The sequence below is a fragment of the Gopherus evgoodei genome, chromosome 8 (genome assembly GCF_007399415.2).
Source record: "Gopherus evgoodei ecotype Sinaloan lineage chromosome 8, rGopEvg1_v1.p, whole genome shotgun sequence".
Classification (NCBI taxonomy): domain Eukaryota; kingdom Metazoa; phylum Chordata; order Testudines; family Testudinidae; genus Gopherus; species Gopherus evgoodei.
Window position 1 is genome coordinate 45,732,749 of NC_044329.1, and position 19,854 is coordinate 45,752,602.

Consider the following 19,854-nt stretch of genomic DNA (forward strand, 5'->3'; position numbering starts at 1 on the left):
TGTGGCACATGAAGAAGTGGACTTGTAACTGCTGCCCAGACAATATGGTCACCTGATCAATGATAAGGGGATGCGAGCCAAAAGAGCAATAAAATGACAGTCTGAACAACTTTTTCACCATGTCACACAGAAAAAGTTGACCTATATGCTTAATATGTTATGTCTATAGAAAGATACTGCATACTTAATACATTTTTGTATACAAATGATATTCTTAAATATCATCACTATCTTCCATTCTAAAAATGACCCAAGCAACCCCTGGAAATACTAGGAAGCAAAAGTTGAAACATACAATATGATTGACAATGATAATAGAATGCTGAGACATTGGGATCTTGCCACACAGTATGCATCTGACAAAGTGGGTATTCACTCATGAAAGCTTACGCTCCAATAAGCCTGTTAGTCTATAAGGTGCCACAGGACTCTTTGCCGCTTTTTATAGATCCACACTAACACGGCTACCCCTCTGATACTCCACACAGTGTGAGTATCACACTCATTTGGCCACAAATACATTTTAAAGGCACATCTTCATTGCTATTCTTCCTTCACTTCTCCACTTTAAGGCTTGCAACATTTTACAGTCTCTATATTAGTGTACCTCTTTTCCCCCTCTATTAAACCTTTTACTTCCACCTTCCCTGTGCCATTTGCCTTGTTGTTCCCCCACATTTTTTTCTCTCCCCTCATCCCAAACACTCTCTCCATTCCCTCCAAATCCACAACTCCTCCACACACAGCAGCCCCAGCAATATACACATTCATCAGCTGATCTGAGGGGTGGGGGGGCAGAGTGGAGCTGTATGAAGGACATCAGCCCACTGTTGGACAAATCTTTTCCGCGGCCATCTTCCCTCTCCATAGTTTCTTTTCTTCTCAGCCCAGTGAACACTGGCCTCCCTTTTATTCTCTACAGAAGATCTGAAGATTCTTCTTCCCCCTAGCCCTGTTGTCCCAACGTGTGGAGAGGGTGGCCCATAAAGGTTAACTCGTCCTCCTCTAATGTTCGGAGGCTAGCCCAGCTGCAGCTAAAACATGCCAGTTTCCCAAGCAGAGCAAATAGAAACCCTGATCTGAGATCCACACCCTTCTGCCTGGTATAAAACTAAGCTAAATAATGTTAGCAACGCACAGATCAAAACACCAATGTTACTTCACACCTCTGACCAGCAGAATGGCACAATCAGAAGATTTGATGGAGATCCTTGTACTGTGGTTCGCAGCTGTTCCCCTTCTGGAGAAGGGAAGGCACCCCCTCGGGCGGGGGGCTGGGGGGAAGAGACAGAGAGAGAGCTGGAGGGGATAAGAGTGAATATCTTTTTGCTTCCCCTCCTTCAGGGCCTGAGAGTGTTGGAAAGCAAAGATCCCCAGAGCTCCAGCTCCCTTTCTTTGGGCCCGCAGGAAAAGGGACAATAATTCCTACAGTTCTCCCTCTCCCTTACATGCATCAGGAGACAGCTGTAAATCCTCACAATTTTCTTTGTCCTGGAACACAGTTCACGCCAGCATTGATTAAGGATTTCCTGCTTTATAGGTGAGAGTTCCAGCGTCGCAAGTCTGCAGATGACACTAAACTGGGAAGAGTGGTAGATAGGCTGGAAGGTAGGGATAGGATTCAGAAGGACCTAAACAAATTAGAGGATTGGGCCAAAAGAAATCTGATGAGGTTCAACAAGGACAAGTACAGAAGAATCCCATGCACTGCTACAGACTAGGGACCGAATGGCTAGGAAGCAGTTCTTCAGAAAAGGACCTAGGGGTTACAGTGGATGAGACTCATATCCAGCTTCAACAGTGTGCCCCTGTTGCCAAGAAGGCTAACGACATTTTGGGCTGTATAAATAGGGGCATTGTCAGCAAACTGAGGGACGTGATCATTCCTCTTTATTCAACATTGGTGAGGCCTCATCTGCAGTACTGTGTCCAGTTTTGGGCCCCACACTACAAGGAAAATGTGGAAAAATTGGAAAGAGTCCAGCGAAGGGCAACAAAAATGACTAGGGGGCTGGAGCACATGACTTATGAGGAAAGGCTGAGGGAACTGGGATTGTTTAGTCTGCAGAAGAGAAGAATGGGGGGGGGGGGGGGATTTGATAGCTGCTTTCAACTAGACCTCTACCTCGATATAATGCTGCCTTTGGGAGCCAAAAAATCTTACCGCATAATAGGTGAAACCGTGTTATATTGAACTTGCTTTGATTCACCGGAGTGCACAGCCCTCCACCCTGGATCATTGCTTTACCGCAGTATATCCAAATTTGTGTTATATTGGGTCGCGTTATATCGAGGTAGCAGTACCTGAAAGGGGGTTCCAAAGAAGATGGATCTAGACTGTCCTCAGTGGTACCAGATGACAGAACAAGGAGTAATGGTCTCAAGTTGCAGTGGGGGAGGTGTAGGTTGGATATTAGGAAAAAAAAATGTTCACTAGGAAAGTGGTGAAGCACTGGAATGGGTTACCTAGGGAGGTGGTGGAATCTCCTTCCTTAATGGTTTTTAAGGTCAATCTTGACAAAGCCCTGACTGGGATGATTTGGTTGGGGATTGAGCAGGGGGTTGGACTAATATCCAACCCCGATATTCTATGATCTCAGCCAAAAATGATGGGTGGTTAGATGACTGTTGGGAGTGGGCACCCAGGAGTAATGGGTAGACTGTATTTAATGCGAGATTGGTTGGGAAGCACCCTCGGTGTGAGGAGAGGGTTGATTCAGAACACAAAAACACCTTTCATGTGCGTGGTGAAAATCTGGGCTCTCCAAGGCAAATCTCAATTAAATACAAATTAAAAAGAAGCAGCAGCAGCAGTGGCTCAGACGGAACCAATTAATCCAATTTGTTTCAAGAGCTTTTATGACCTGGACAACTGCCCACTTGGGCTTGGACTGAAACTCAACTAATTGCCTTCAGCTGGTAACACCACATTAGCCTCTAAGAAACCAGGACAAAGTCCCCATCATGTGACTTAGAAGTGAAAGATTCCACAGCCCATGAGCCAACAGTCCATTAAACAAACAAAAAAATTAAAAAAAAAAGTCATTTTCAGCATGGTATCTTGACAATTCTAATGAAATCACAGAAATTACCCTCTTTTAATAAGTCTGTTATATCTGCCTGGTATCTGTTTCCAACACGAATCTCTCCTTTATCAGCCAGAAGAGTCTTCTGTTGTGGATCATACACTAGTGAATAAAAGAAGAAATCCTAAAAATAAAACAAAAAAGACAAAAGGCAAGCAACATTATTAATATTATTGGTAGCTTGTGGCCAGTTTTTGATTACAGATTTTTATTTGTTTTTTAATCAGGTGGATGAACTATGAACCAAACCCAGGTCTTAAAAAACAAAATGAAATACTATGACTTTCTTATGAAAATAAAACAGTACTCCTCCCAAATGGCTTCATTTACTTAGAAACACATATACAGTCATTACAGCTAACATGAGCACAATTTCCTCTTGTGTGATGCAAATGAGGCTCTGGGACCACAATGACTAACATCCCAGAAAAAAGTGACACATATATGGTATAAGGATCTAAACAAAACCATTAAAATTAATACCCTATGGTGGTGAATTCTCCTCCTCTCGCAGGAGACTATACCACATGGCACTGCTAAGGCAATTAAAAATGCGACTGTGCCTTACAATATTCCAGAGAGCAACCAATGAGCCCTTTGGCATCTACCTACACTGTGAGGTTATGTGGACTCCTCCCGCAATATACATTCCCTGCTGCCCATACATAGGGAAAATAAAGCAGTGCTGCTGAATAGCGCTATTGCGCACTCCAGCTCACTTTGCAACTCAATGGGGGACAATCCGTTGTACAAGCCCAAGGAACAGAAGAAGCCATTGTTAGGTCACAACACATTCAGCCACCTGGTAGACTACTGTAGCCTGAAGGCTTACAGCTGCAAGTCACTTCTGCTTCCTGAGCCACACTTGACTGTGCAAACAAATACCACAGGCACATCCAGGATTGACAAGAAAGGACCAATGAAGTTTTCCCTTTCCTGCTGTATTCTATTGCTCCAATAATAATAGTATCCAGTTACCAAATCCAAGAACTTTAAACTTTTGAATAGTCTGGATAGCAAGGAAAGAGTCCATCCTGATCTCCTGCAGCAGAGGGAGCACCCATCCTATTTCCACTTTAGATTGAACTCTTCAAGCCTGTTAATAGTCTTATTTTGTGTCCTGCACAGTATGGAGCATGGTGCTTAAAGGCCTGATCCTAAGCCCCATTCATGAAAATGGGAACCTTCCCATTGGACTTGAATAGTCATTGGAGCAAGGCCTATATGAATCTGAATGAAAATATTGGGCCTAATTCTCATGCACGCCCATGGCACTTTACATCACTCTGACAGTATAAAGGGGCCGCAGTGTGGGTGTAAATGTAATTGATGCCAGAGCCATGCAAGGCAGCTTTAGTGCTGATGAGAATTAGGCTCAACATCTTGTCAGTTATTAAGTCAGTATTGTCACAAAACAAAAGTAAAGGAGGGGTTTGTTTTGCATGTCTCAGTATTACAAATGCGAGTGTTTTATTTGTGTTTTAGTCTCAGAGTATCCATCTCTAAGGCTGCAGTATATCTAGTTTCAGAGTAGCAGCCGTGTTAGTCTGTATCCGCAAAAAGAACAGGAATACTTGTGGCACTTTAGAGACTAAAATTTATTTCAGCATACGCTTTCGTGGGCTACAGCTCACTTCTTCAGATGCATAGAATGGAACAAACAGACAGGAGTACCTTTTCATGTTCTCTGTATGTATAAATATCTCCTGTCTGTGTGTTCCATTCCATGCATCCAAACAAGTGAGCTGTAGCCCACAAAAGCTTATGCTGAAATAAATTTTAGTCTCTAAGGTGCCACAAGTACTCCTGTTCTTTTTTCGTATATTAGTGTAACAGTCATCATTCTCATGCAGATTGTCCAGCAAATACACAAGCAAAGCAATGTAGCATGTCATGCTATCAGCTCAGGAGGCCAGATACTCCAGTCCACTCCTTAAAGCAGTGAGATGGCCAGTGAAGAATACTGCTTGTGCAGATGAACTCTCTGCTAGAGTGAGATGGTTCTGCCACCTTTTCTGCCACCTACCCTCCACCCCTGCCAATAAGGGAAAGAGGGCACATGTCAGCAGTAGGGCATAGGCAGAATGTACATGCAGAATTCTATTACAACACAGACTTCAGTTCTGATTTATAAAGTCTCTTCAGTCAAGATTTTCAAAAACTGGAATCTAAAGGCTTCTAGCTGCTGTATATTTCAGCATCTAAATAAACTCACAGATTTTCTGACGTGCCTTGTAACCATCGCCTCCCGTGACTTCTATAGGTAGAATTTGGGTGTTCACCACTTTAGAGGATCAGATCTCTGATCCAGGAGCCAACTCCAAGCATCCATTTTTAAAAACTTTAGCCTTGGAAAAAATGGTTTGTCATGTGGGATTTGCATTTTTACTGTTCGGTTGTAACTTCTACATTCCTTTCCCTGTAACAATAAGTTGGCTACTGTACATTTCGTTGGCTAGAGAATGTAGATATTTACTTACTGAAACTTCCAAACAAATTTATATTTAAAAACATAAAATCTTTCCATTTCTGTTTAGGAAGAAAAACCCAATCCTCTCTACTGTTCTCATCCTTGTTCCCAAAAGAAATATGCCAAGTTCTGTTTTTCTTAAGTTTAGTAGCAGATTCATCGACATAAAGATCTCAAATACTGAAAATTGTCTTGACTGACTTATGGTCCTCCTCTCAGCCATTAGAAGGAAGATGGACACCTGGGATCCTTGAGCAAGGTGCAAGGGAGCCTGTTGCCCCAAGTGGTGGTGCAAAGCCCCTGCCATCTTTCCTCCAAGACACTACTAGGGAAAACACAAGTTCTGCTGTATGCTGCTCTTTAAACAGGCTTTTCAAAAAACTACTCCTATGGAATTAAGTTTGTAGCAATGTAGTCTCATTCTTACTAGAGTCCAAATGCAAAGAATACTCCAGGGAAGCTGAAAGTTCCGTAACCTCAAAAGGCCAACTAGACTCTCCTCACCACCTGGTGGTGGAAGTCACATTAGACCATCACCAGAAGAGTCAAAATGCTGGAAAAAGTTACACTGAAACCTACATAGGAAATGGCATAGTCCTTTCACAAAGTCTGTGCTCATTTTAGCTGTAAAAACTGTATACACCTCTTTCACAACACTGCTTGAAAGGAAGAGAAGAGAAAATTAAAAATATATAAAATATCATTTATGCTCAACATGTTTAGAAAAAATCAAAATGGATTGCTGAAATTAGAACTGAACTATGAAGAAAATGAGGTGTGGGACATGTGTTCTGTATGTTCCTTTCTGACCCTGACCCCACCCTAATTTGTCAGTAACAGTAGCCAAAGACCAAAGCCAAAGGATTTTACAGAAAAAGTAGGGAAAGAGAAATGGTCAGAAAAAAAAATGGCTGACATGGACAGGAAAATATTTTGTTGTTTGCAATGTTATTGTGGCTGTATGCAATGTTATTGTGGCTGTATCGGTCTGAGGATCTTTTACTGGACCAACTTCAGTTGGTGAAAGACACAAGCTTTCAAGCTTGCATATAGCATGAAGGAATGCCTCTTTCAGTAGCAAAAGTTACTCCAATAAGAAGATATTCTCCCCCTCCCCCCAATCTCTCTAAGGAAAATACAGAAATCAAGAGATGTTGGTCAGTTGGGAATTTGAAGCAACTAATCTAAGGTCAGAAATGCTAATCAGCTAACTGCCTTGGCAGTCTGGTAATTGGATTTTGCCAGCTCAATTAAAACACATTTGAAACATACTACAGTTTATTTTTCCTTTTCAGGGCCATTCACAGACTAGTAAGCAGCCTGGGCAGCCATCCATGGCACAAAGTTCTCCCAGTCTGCTGGACGCATGCTTGCAAGGCAATGAAATAGTTGGGGACATAAAACATGTGGAGTGGAGGAGGAAAAACTAGATTAAGCGCTTCTGCCACCCTTGTAAGTGGTTTGTGTTCCCATCCCAAACCTCTTTGGGATGGGCGACTACAATAAATTCAGATTCTCCCCCTGGCTTCCTCCTTATTCTTCTCCTCTTCCAAATGCAATCTGAACCAGCTGTGGTGTCAGTGCTAGCCTGCCCCAAGGAGTTTAACAAAACCTTCCACTGGAAGGGGTAACTAAGCAATCCTCTGCTAGAAGATCACTTTTGTTTTGCCCATGACCTCCCCCAGAAGTTTAGCCTGTATGTCTCACTTACTACCAGGTACACAGTCCTGGGTCTGACTCCACCTCTCCTGGGAGCAGGCACCATGTGCAGGGGCCAGATTCCAGATCTCTAGGACACTGTTTTTCCTTTTTCAGTGCCATGTTTGAAATTGTAAGTGTGATTTTCAGGGAGAGGGGAAAAAAGGGTAAGGAGATTGAAAGAGACAGGCAGGTATTACACCACCTATTATGAATTTATGGGAGGGCAATTGTGTCCTTTTCTTCCCATTCTCTTCAGCCCTTTCTTTTCATTGGTCTCTCCACGTGCCACATGTTTTCTAAAACTCTCCATTTCTCTCAATCTTCTACGCCAACTAAGTTTGTTAGCACTAAAATAAGTCCTTGCTGTGGTAACAGAACACCTTCATGAAACCTCTTAGTGTGAAGTTTCTTTCCAAAATGCCTGCTTAGTTTGAAAAATAGCCAACATCACTCAGTCCAGAATTCTGACAGTTCAAAGTGAAAGTTACCAGGGTTCTAATCCCAGATTTGCACCTGAACTGCTGCATGACTGGGGGCACATTAGTTCACCTCTGTCTCAATTTACCCATCTCTACAATGGGGATAAATATACTTCTTTCCTTTGAAAAGTGTCAAGATCTGTAGGATGAAGAGCACTAAACAACGAATCATCATCATCAAATAATGAAACTAACTAGGCTTTCTAAGCTTGTGCTTTCAACTGGCATTTTCTCAGCTACCTGCTGCTGGTGACCATTTTCTGAATTCAATAGGCCTTGTTTGACACCCTGTCCATTTGGCAGCCTTAGGTGAGACTCGCCATGTTTCTAGTTTAACATTCTGAAAAGAAAATTGAATATTCAACAAGTAAATCACTTTTTAAAAAAAATCTTAAACATGAATATCAGATTCAATTTAATTTTCTGACTATTAAACAAGTATTAAAGTAGGTTAGAAATGTGTTTATAAGGAAGCTTAATCAAGGAACAGATTCCAGTTTACAATTTGCAAGACCTGTATTGGTTTTTTAAAAAAGTTAACAGCTGTTGCCATAACGTTTTCAATCAATAGATTTTTCCTGTCTCATACTCATGTAACATTTAAGTCTGCTTAAAGGACATCATCACCCTTGCAGACGTTTGTAATACTACTATCATACAAAATTCACTTTTACTTCTCCATATAAATAAAATTTAAGAAAAACTTGCTAATAATCTCTGAAACGAAGCTCCCAGACTGTCAGGTCAAATTCCAACAACATTGCTGATACCAATGGGCAACTCAGAGATGTCAATTGTAACTAAAATTAAACACACATAAATGTGTTAATATAAGATTAAGGCTGCACAGTTTAAATTCACAAAAAGTACCAGAAAGTAAGGACCAAGGCCTAAATCTTAAGCAGATACTAGTGGTTTGGGATGCCTCAATTTCTAGGTGTTCAGTTGGAGACATCTTTAGTAGGCCTGACATCCAGAGGATGGGTGCTTAACATTTCCTGAAAATCAGTCAACCAAAAATTGAGCCACTATCAAAAATGTAGGCCTAGGGTTCCAATATAATGTTAATTCAGACAATTTAAATAGCTTCTATATCCTATGATGTATATATTCTACAGCATCAATAATATAGTAAGAGGTGCATTTAAATCAGAAAAATAAGAATATAAATTTTTCAGTATGCACAATATGACAAACTGTCTTTGCATCCATCAGGCTAGAAAGGGAGAGTATGTGCACTAATATCACAGAAGAGATGAGGCTCCAATGACCTTTGCTAAAACCAGGGCTGGCTCCAGGCACCAGCTCAGCAAGCAGGTGCTTCGGGCAGCCAAGGGGAAGGGGCGGCACGTCAGGCTCTTCGGAGGCAATTCGGCGGCGGGTCCCTCTCGGAGGGAAAGACCTGCCGCAGAAGAAGAAAGCTGCACGGTGGAGCTACTGCCAATCGTGATTCCCCCCCCCACATCCCTCTGCTGCTTGGGGCGGCAAAAACCCTGGAGCTGGCCCTGGCTAAAACTTCAGCAGATGTCCACTGAGTTTGTTCACAAATAATTTTCCAATTGTTGACAATCTTTGTTTTCTCTTTCCCAGGCTTACTATAACACATGCTCCTCATTAAGGAGAATGGATAAAAATTTTGAAGTAGTCTCACTACCACTGAAAGTCTAATCCTAGCTTCAAGTCTGATGCTTTAGCAGTTATGCTGTTGCACTAAAAATAGATTGGTTAGAGGAAAAAAGGGGGGGTCTTCCCCTCATTTTCCTATAACGCAAGAATAGATTTGATTTAATCTTCCAGAAATTTTTTAATTTTGAAAAGATACCAACCAAAATTTCAGTCTCAGTAGACAGTTATAGAAAATGACCTTACAAAAATAGGGCAAACTGTTTTGCAGTCTCAACTATAATGGTTGCTAACAGCAACTTCTATTACATATTTCAGTTTATTCTGTCAACTGGTGAATCTTAATCTTTGAACTTTCAGACTGCTGGGCTGACAAAATAAGTATGGTTTTCTTTATAGTGTTGTCACAAATATATATTTAAACAATAGGCTTTGCCTGCTAGAGCCACAAAAAAATTTACAGCCAAATGAATATTGCAGAACCAGACAATTTTATTTACCTTTATGTTTTTTAGTGGCTCTGACAACACCCAGTGAATCTCAGAAATGAGAAAAGAAGAAAACCTTATAATTGAGCTACTTGCAGAAAGCCACCAATACTAAACTGTGGCAAAATAACCCAGTGAAGCTTTGCAATTCGCAAAATGGATTCATACCTCCCGTTCCAGATATGATTTAAGGGATTCTGTCTCATTTAACAGAGTAACGCTGCATTTGCCTCTAAAAAAGAAAGAAATCACATTTTATGAAAAAAATATATTAAACTTATGATATATACAATGGCATTACTAACTTTTGCATAAAGTTTATTCTTACACAGGATGAATACTGGACTAATATTGTACTGTTTGTTTCTTGACTAAACAGTGCTAGAAGAATTAAGTCATTACCTTATGTGCGTGGCAGGTAAAGATTCCAACTGTCGTGAGAGAAACAGTTCTCGATGCCTTAGCTGATGCTTCTGTTTCTCTGGTAAATCAACCATTTCTGGGTTTTCCATTTCTTCTTCCATTTCCCCTAGTTACACAAGGGGGAAAAAAAAAGCTTAATATCACACATATTGCAAATGGTACCTCTTAGCCAATCGGAATGTATTGCCACAAGACCACAATTAAACCATAAATAACCACAATACATGGTACCTAAGCCATTTTCTTCTTTGTCTCTTACTGCTGCAGCCAAGAACTGCAGCCCATTGAAGTAGGCAGCTCACACCAACCACAGCATTAAGAGTCACAGAACAAGTGTGGAGATGCCAACTAAATGCCCAGCTACTGTAATGGCACTACTAATATCCAACAGCAGGCAGTGCTACCCCATGATCCATTTTACTTTTTGATCCATAATTTTTTGGTGCCACAGATATACTGTCCCAAATTCACATCTATATGCTAAACTACATCCACGCTGACACATAACTTATCTGCAAAACAACTGGATCCAATGTCCCAAAGGGAAATGGTTGCTAGAGGGCATTGTCATTAGTGACATCATCTTTCACTTGTTAGATACGGCATTTGGAGTCAAACTACTTTATGAAAGGGCACAGCATCCAATCATCAGAGGCTGCAAAAGAGGAAATTTTCCCCTCTACGGAATTCAGATCAACTCCTGCATTCGTCATGGGAGAATTTTTGGATTGTAGCAAACTGAGCTGTTAAATCTTATATATAATAAAAAAACTCTTTACACTACTACTCACAAAAAAAGGTTGAGCAATCTTATGCCTGCTGCTTACTCCAACAGTTGTTGCCAAGAAACACTCCTCCATCCCTCCCTACTCTTAGAATTTACATGCACAAATCTGACTGCTGTATAGAAACACTGCACACTCAAAATTTTTAGTCATTTATAATCCTCAAAATTATCCCAAACCAAGTAATATAAAGGGAATATCTCAATTCTGTAAATGTTAAGTTGCAAATTTGGTTTTAAACCGGCCATTCTGCTAAAGAGACTAGCAAAAATCACATGCTTCTCAAATTCGACACAGTTTATTTCACTTTGTTTTACCATTCTGAAACAAGAGCTGGTGTTGGACGGATTAAGGATTCTGAGGGGGGCAGTCAGTGGGCAGGAAGTGGGAGGGGTCAAATGGGGGTAGGGGCCAGGCTGTTTGGGGAGGAACAGCCTTTACTATGCGGCCCGCCATACAATTTTGCAACCCTAATGTGGCCCTCAGGCCAAAAAGTCTGCCCACCCCGATTTACACTGTAATACTTTCCTAAGAAATGGAACACAGGATTTGCATGAGTGTCACAGTTGTATGGTTTCACAATTTATTCACTTAAGTAAACTCCGTTTTAATAGAAAATTCATATAATGGCTGGTGACCCGCATTATCAATATACCAGCAGTAATCCATAAACACATCAGTAAGTCATAGGCCAAGCTGTCTGAAAACTAGTGAACACAAGATATTAAAAGAAATCATGGAAAATCCCCATCATGCTTACATTTGAGTGTGTCTAGAAAACAAGAAATCCGACTATTGAAAACCCTCCCATTCTAATTTTCAAAGGCAATGTATCCTCATACTAAAAGGCATCTTTTAAAGAGTTTGGAGACAGACGTGCTATGCTGAGGAGCTCAAAATAATTCTCAATGCCTCGAGTGCAGTGGTTTTTGAACTGGGTCATGGAATGGAAGGGACTGGGTAGCGGCGGCTCTGGTCAGCACTGTCAACCAGGCCATTAAAAGTCCCGTTGGTGGTGCTGCCCGGCTAAGGCAGACTAGTCCCTACCTGTTCTGGAGCACAGCGCTGTGCTCCGGAAGTGGCCAGAAGCAGGTCCAGCTCCTAGATGGGGGGGAGGGTCGGGGGAGGCACTGGGCTCCACGTGCTGCCCCTGCCCTGAGCTCCACGCTTCCATTGTCCAGGAACCAGCCAATGGGGGGGGGGTGGGGAGAACGGGAGAAGAGCCATTTGCACACCTCAGCCTAGGAGCAGGATCTGCTGCTGGCTGCTTCCGGGGCGCAGCATGGTCCACTGTGCCAGGAAAGGCGGGAAGCCTGCCCCTGCACCCTGGCTGTGCCACTGACCGGGAGCCACCAGAGGTCAGCTCGCACCCCAGTCCTATGCCCCAATCCCCTGTCACAGCCCTGAGCCCCTCGAAATCTGGATCCCCCTCCTGCACTCAAAACCGCTTATCTTCGGCCCCACCCCCGAGCCTGCAACACCAGCCTAGAGCCCTGACCCCCTCCAACACCCTGCCCCAGCCCCAGCCCACAGCCGCCTCCCACACCCTGAATACCTCATTCCCGGCCCCACCCTGCAGCTCTCACCCTCACACCCGAATCCTCTGCCCCAGTCCTGAGCCCCTCCCACACCCCAAGCCCCTCGTCCGCAGCTCCGTTGGGTCTCAGGCATCAAAAATTTTCTTCAACTGAGTCGCCAGAACAAAAGTTTGAAAGCCACTGCTCTAGTGTATTTGAAAACCTTTTTTAAAAATGTGTATTAATCACTATTTGTCAATCAAAGCTACAACACACAAAAATGAAGTCTAGCAAAACAAATTTAATCTCAAACTGCAATTTTCTTCATCTTCAACCGAGAACTTAATCCAAGTAGTTTTTTATTTGTTTGGCTCATTTTTGTAATGTAACATGGAGGCTGTGAAGCAAGCATTTCCTTTTGCACTTGCCCTGCTGTGTACAGCCTTTCAAAATAAAAAGGCACAATACAGTACATTTCAAAGAAAGACTTCATAAAAAGGTAACAATGAAGAAAAGCCCAACACAAAATTGCTAAAGCTTTTGAGCAGAAAATTGGGTAGGAACTCTCTGAAGAATAAAAAAGAGCTGTATGCAAATATATTTGCCCCTCTTGCTGAGACCCCTTTAATATTGAAAAGCATGAACCTGATGAATTTAGACATAAAAGCATAGAGAAGAACCTAGGATGAATTCAGTACTAGTATAAGCAAACGGTGAATACAAAGCCACCAGCATCACACTGAAGTTGTGCACAGTTGGCCATGGGTTCAGTGACCACACAAAGGTACCTTTGCACACCCTGCACATGAAGAAAGACTCAGCAACTGAACTGGGGGCTGTCCCTGGCCACAGATTGGGAAGCAGATTTCACCTTTGAAGTCTGTGCGTGCTTCACCCTCACAGCTCAATTACTCAGATGTTACATAAATACAGTGGATTACCACCCTATAGAATGACTAAATGAGGAAAAGGCACTATTATAGCCTTTTAAAGAACAAATCTTAGACATCTTTGACTGCTTTTATGGTAGTTAAGTGACTATGGAACACAGTAGATGCAATATACTTGGATTTTAACAAGCATTTGATACATGGTCACACAAAATCTTACTTGAAAATTAATTTCTTATCTAGGATTGGAACACAGACTGAAAACTAAAAACAAACACTTTACACGAACAGGAACATACACTATATCAAGCGTAGGGAGGTGCTCAAAGGGGTTCTGCATGGATCTCTGTTAGGTCCAGTTTTATTTAACATCCGTATTAATGATTTGGAAAAAGAATCATTACTGGAGCATTAAAAGTTTGTAGTTACTATGTTGGAAGGAAACTTGAACACTAGTGAAGACAAAGAAATAATACGGTGAGATACAGAGACTGTCACTTCTTCTATCCAAGTTCTCAATAAATTTGGAAAAGTGAAAGCTAATATATGTAGGGAAAATTAATTAGAAAATGCAGATATACAATTGGAGGGAAAAAGTTGAGAGACCTAGAGGCAGTGGGTGGCAAATGAAACATATGTATAGTGCCACTGTAATAGTAACTATAAAGGAGAGAGAGACAAGCTTGCAATGCGATATGGATCATTGCATGGTGGAGTATATAAAAATCGGAGAGGGAGGAAGGGCTAAGCACCTTTATACTCTAGGTGTCACATTACTATAAAATATTAACAACTGGAAAAAAGCTCAGAAAAAATACAAAAAGCAAGCACAAGATGGACTCAAAGATTAAAAGAGCTAACATACAAATTTTGGCTAAGCAATAAGAAAAAGGGAGGCAGGACTATAATATTTGGAGAAGAGGAATTTAGCAAAATAGTCTTAGTTTAAGAAAGAACAATAGGATGAGGAAATAATAAAATAAGAGAAAAAATGCAGGCTGGATAGCTGGAAAAAGCTATTTAAATCAGTGCTATTAACCTATGAAATCTGAGAAGTTCTGGAAGCCCCATCACTTGTGACTTTTATAACCAGACTGGACAAAAACTTTAGAAAACATACTGAAGAATGCTGTATTTACATAGATGGATTAGATAATCCAATAGGTCTTTCCATGTCTAATAAGCCTATAAAAATCGCATGAGACCCTGAGTGGTGCGTAAGCATGTGGTTATTTTGTTTTTTAATCTCTACTGAGATCAGTTATACTACATAGGATTTTTTTTTTAATTTTAATTTTAAATTTTTTTTAAAGCCATAGTTCTATTGGGGGACCTCAACACTCATGTGGGGGACGATGGAGATACCAGGAGGGGAGTGATTGGGAGGAACGGCCTCCCTGGTGTGGACCCGAGAGGCGAGTTGTTATTGGACTTCTTATCTAGTCATAGATTCTCCATAATGAATACCATGTTTGAACATAAGGCTGTTCATAAAAGTACTTGGTACCAGAGGACTTTGGGCCGAAGACTGATGATCGACTTCATAGTCATCGCGTTGGACCTAAGGCCATATGTTCTGGACATTCGGGTGAAGAGGGGCAGAGCTGGCAACCGATCAACACTTGGTGGGAAGCTTGATCCGATGCACAGGTCCCCAGACAGAGACAGACAGACATGGGAGGCCCAAACGATCAGTGAGAGTTCCCTGGGAACAACTGGTGGAAGGACTTCCATTCCCACCTTCAGAAGAACATCTTCTGCATTCCGGATGAGGTCTTGGATATTGAATCTGAGTGGTCTATGTTCAGGGCCTCAATTGTTGAGGAAGCCACGAAAAGCTGTGGCCTGAAGCAAGCAGCTGGCACCTGCCATGGTGGCAACCCTAGGATCCACTGGTGGACTTCAGTGGTAAGAGAGGCTGTCAAGTTGAAGGAGATCAATGCTCCAAGCAATGCCCACGAACCGGACTCCTAATATGGCTGAGAGGTACCGGCTGGCTAAGAGGGCTGCAGTTGTGGTAGTAGTTGAAGCAAAAGCCCAGGCTTGGGAGGAATTTGGAGAGACCATGGAGAATGACTACGGTATGGCTTCAAAGGTGTTCTGCCAAACAGTTTGTTGCCTTAGGAGGGGTCGGCAGGACATTGCTCACACTGTACTCAGCAAGGGTGGTGAAACGCTAACCTCAGTTGAGGAGATCATCAAGAGATGGAAGGAGCACTTTAAGGAACTTAACTCGATGGACATGTACCCTCTCCCTTTAAGGATGCAGTGCCAGAAACCTCTGGCGAGATTGGATTTATTTCTGATGCTGGACGTTGATAGAGTGGTAAAATGTCATTACCCAAAGTTCATGATCCTAGGTCCTTCATAGCGGTAAGGGAGCAGGGATTGACAAGATTTGCCTGGAGATGTTGAAAACACCAGATTATGTTGGGGTGTCATAGTTAATGTGTCTCTTTAATGTTGTGTGGAAGGCGGGTGCAGTACCTCTGGACTGATAACCTAGGGTGCTGGTCCCAGTCTTTAAAAAAGGGAGAGTAGAGGGTGTGTTCCAACTACAGGTAAATCACACTCCTCAGCCTGCCTGAAAACGTATGCCAGACTGATGGAGAGGAGCTTATGACCAGCTCTTTGCTCTCTCAAAGATACTCGGGAGGACGTGGGAGTTTGCAAATCTGATCCACCTTTGTTTTGAAGATCTGGAGAAAGCATATGACCATGATCCCTGAGATGTCTTGTGGGAAGTGCTGTGAGAGTATGAGGTGCTGGTGCCGCTTTTGCGTGCTATCCAGTCCCTCTATTCTCGGGAATAGAATTGTGTTTGTATTCTTGGCATTAAGTAGAGTTCGTTCAAGATGGGCCTTGGACTCCACCAAGGGTGTGTCTTGTCCTCACTCCTGTTTGTGATTTTCATGGACAGGATATCAAGGCGCAGCCAAGCTGTGGAGTCCATCCGATATGGTGACTCGGAGGTGGCATCTCTGCTGTTTCCAGATGATGTTACCCTTCTTGCTTCCTCAAACTGCAGTGTCTGATGTGCACTCAAACATTTTGCTGCTAAGTGTGAAGCAGCTGGGATGAGAATCTGCAGCTCCAGATCAGAGGTCATAGTCCGCTCCCAGAAGAAAGTAAACTGCTCTCTCCAGGTTGGGCAGGAGCAGGGAAGAGCAGCTGCCCTTAGTTGACAAGTTCAAGTATCTAGGCGTTTTGTTCACGAGTGATGGGAAGCGGGAGCATGAAATCAACTGGCAGATTGGTGTGGCAGCAGCAGTACCAATCCATGGTGGTGAAGCGAGAGCTGATTACTCAGATGAAGCATCCCTATCCTGACCTAGGATCATGAACTTTGGGTAATGACTGAAAGGACGAGATCATGGGTACAAGCAGCAGAAATGAGGTTTCTACACAGGGTAGCTAGGCTTACATTTCGAGACAGGGCGAGGAGCTCAACTATTCAGGAGAGCTTTAGGAGTAGAACCGTGACTTCTTGGGATCGAGAGGAGCCAGCTGCAGTGGTTTGGGCACCTGATAAGGATGCCCCAGGGAAGCTTCCGTTGGAACTATAGTGAGCACGTCCCACGGGGCAGAAGCCAACCCAGGACATGCTGGAGGGATTACATCTCCCAGCTGGCCTGAAAACACTGGGGAATCCCCCAGGATGAGCTGAAACCTGTTGCAGAGGAAAGGGAGATCTGGTCCTCCCTACTCTCCATGTGACCCTCACTGGGGGGGGGGGGGGAGTTTACTCTATGGGCAGGTAATGTGTTATTCTATAATGGTCTATAATGGGGTTTCTTGCATATCCTCTTAAGGAGCTGGTATTAGCCACTATCACAGACTGGATATTGGAATAGATGGAGTGTGTTCTGATATAGTATGATGTGATAAATGAAGGGGGGATGATGTTATTGACATGAACTATGACCACATAGATCATTGTTGCAATGAAGGTCCTATAGTGGCACCAAATCTTGTACAAAAGGAGGTGAAGTAAAGTGTCTATGAAAAGGTTATAATTTGCTGGTTATGATTATACTATCTGTATGCAGCTATCATTTTTGTATATTTAAAGTTATAAGTATTGGCTGTATCCTGTCTGTATTTCAAACTTGTGCTATGCTTCTGGGTGACACCCCTGACAGTTTGGTTTCAGCACGGCCTGGCCTGCTAGATGGCCCATTAAGGACCATCAGCTATACAACTGACCCATTGAGAGAAGGCAGATACAACTTATGACTCAGCAAGACATACAGGGACATGCCTATGGAGAAGACTAAGGCTTTCAAGCCATGTGCTGGGTAGCTTCTGTCTAGAACAAAGAAAGCACAGGCTGCACGGCAAGAGACTATAAAAGACAGCTGCATCTTCTCCATTTTATCTTCAATCCTGCTTCTTACCTCTGGAGGCACTTTGCTACAAACTGAAGCTCTGATCAAAGGACTGATTTGAACCTGTAGTTCATTCCATCACTGCTACAAGCCTGAACCAAGAATCTTGCCATTACTGTATGTAATTGATTCCATTTAACTAATTTTAGCTCGCCTCTGTATCTTTCTCTCTTTTTAGAATCTAAAGGTTTATGAATAAAGGACTGGCAACAGCATGAGTTGTGGATAAGATCTGAATTGTATATGACCTGGATCTGGGGCTTGGTCCTTTGGGATCGGGAGAACCTTTTCTCTTTTACTGGGGTATTGGTTTTCATAACCATTCATCCCCATAAAGTAGGGGTGGGCAAACTTTTTGGCCTGAGGGCTGCATCGGGTTTTGGAAATTGTATGGAGGACCAGTTAGGGGAGGCTATGCCTCCCCGAACAGCCAGGCGTGGCGTGGCGTGGCGTGGCGTGGCCCCTGCCCCCTATCCACACACACCCCCACCACTTCCTGCCCCCGATGGCCCAGGACCCCTGCCCCATAAACCCTCCCATCCCCTCTCCCCGGAACGCCCACTCCAACTGCCCCCCACCGCCCCATCCAACCCCTCCTCTCATTCCTGAATGCCCCCCCGGACCACTGCCTCATCCAACCGCCCCTTCCCCTAGAACTCCTACCCCTGACTGCCCCATTCAACCCCCCTTCCTTCTTGACTGCCCCCCAGGACCCCCGCACCCATTCAACCCCCCATTCCCCACCCTCTGACTGCCCCGATCCCTATCCACACCCCCATCCTAAACTCCCTTGCCCTCTATCCAACCTCCATTGCTCCCTTACCGTGCTGCCTGGAGCACCAGTGGCACAGCTGGGGCAGGGGCTGGAGCCAGCCACACCACCGCACAGCACAGAGAACCCAGTCAGGCCGCAACTCTGCAGCTGTGCTGCCTGGCCGCCCAGAGCATTGCGCCGGTGGTGCAGTGAGGCTGCAGGGGAGGAGAAGCAGCGGGGGAGGGGCTGGGGGCTAGCCTCACAGGTCAGGAGCTCAGGGGGCAGGCAGGAGGGTCCCACAGACCAGATGTGGCCCAAGGGCCATAGTTTACCCACCTCTGCCATAAGGAGCAGCGCTGGTGGTGATACTGGGAAAGTGGAGTGTCTAAGGGAATTGCTTGTATGACTCTGGTTTTATCCCACTGGCTAACCAAAAGTCCTCTTTGTTTGGCTGGTTTGGTGTGCCTCAGTAGTGAAGGACCCCCCCCAGCCTTGGGATGTAACTGCCGTGTTCTAAGCAATTTGTCCTGAATTGATACTCAGTAGTGTCCCACCAAAGGTTGCTTCGTTACAGGGGGTAGCTCCCTTTATTGGACATCCAGGCAGCCAGTAGCTATAAAATCCTTCTTAGTAGCTGTTCTCTAATTGCTCTACCTGTAAAAGCTTAAAAAGTCTTACTACTATGCATGGGTAAAAGGAATGAGTAGACACCTGACCAGAAAACCCAAGGGGAAGGCTAAATTGAAACAACTCCCCTTTTGTCTGTCTCTGGTTGTTCTCCAGGGAGAGGCAGACAGGGCTGCAATCGTGCTGTAAGAAGCTTGTGGCCAGGTTTGAAAAATCATCAGTATCATACCTAGAAACTACTCATTTGAAACCACAGATATGTAAGTAGATCAGGAAATATCTAGGAAGACGCAATTAAGTTTCTCTTTTTATCTCTTTATCGCCTGTGGACTCTTCTGTGCTAACCGCAGGGGCTTTTCTTTTGCTTGTAACCTTTAAAGTGGACCTCAAGAAAGTTATTCCTGATGCTTAATCCTTGTAGGTTTTTTGGTTTTTTTTAAATCTAGCAAATGCCTAAGTTCCCAAATGTATTTTATTTTTTATTATAAAATTTACCTTTAAGAACAGAATTGAATTTGTCTCAAGAGATTTGTGCACATGTTTAATGAGCTGGTGGCACAGCTGATTTCCTTTCCCACCCCCTTTCCCAAATGAGCCTTTCTGGTCTCTCAAAGGGGTTCTGC

At 43.4% G+C, this 19,854-nt stretch overlaps 1 protein-coding gene across 1 annotated transcript in view; it reads right to left on the reverse strand.

The window, feature by feature from the left end:
• MTA1 (metastasis associated 1) overlaps nucleotides 1–19,854 on the reverse strand; it is a 176,702-nt gene that overhangs the window by 89,751 nt on the left and 67,097 nt on the right. The window contains 3 exon segments of the mRNA XM_030572101.1: nucleotides 3,093–3,210; nucleotides 10,016–10,079; nucleotides 10,250–10,376. Of these exon segments, the coding sequence (XP_030427961.1) occupies nucleotides 3,093–3,210; nucleotides 10,016–10,079; nucleotides 10,250–10,376 (309 nt within the window).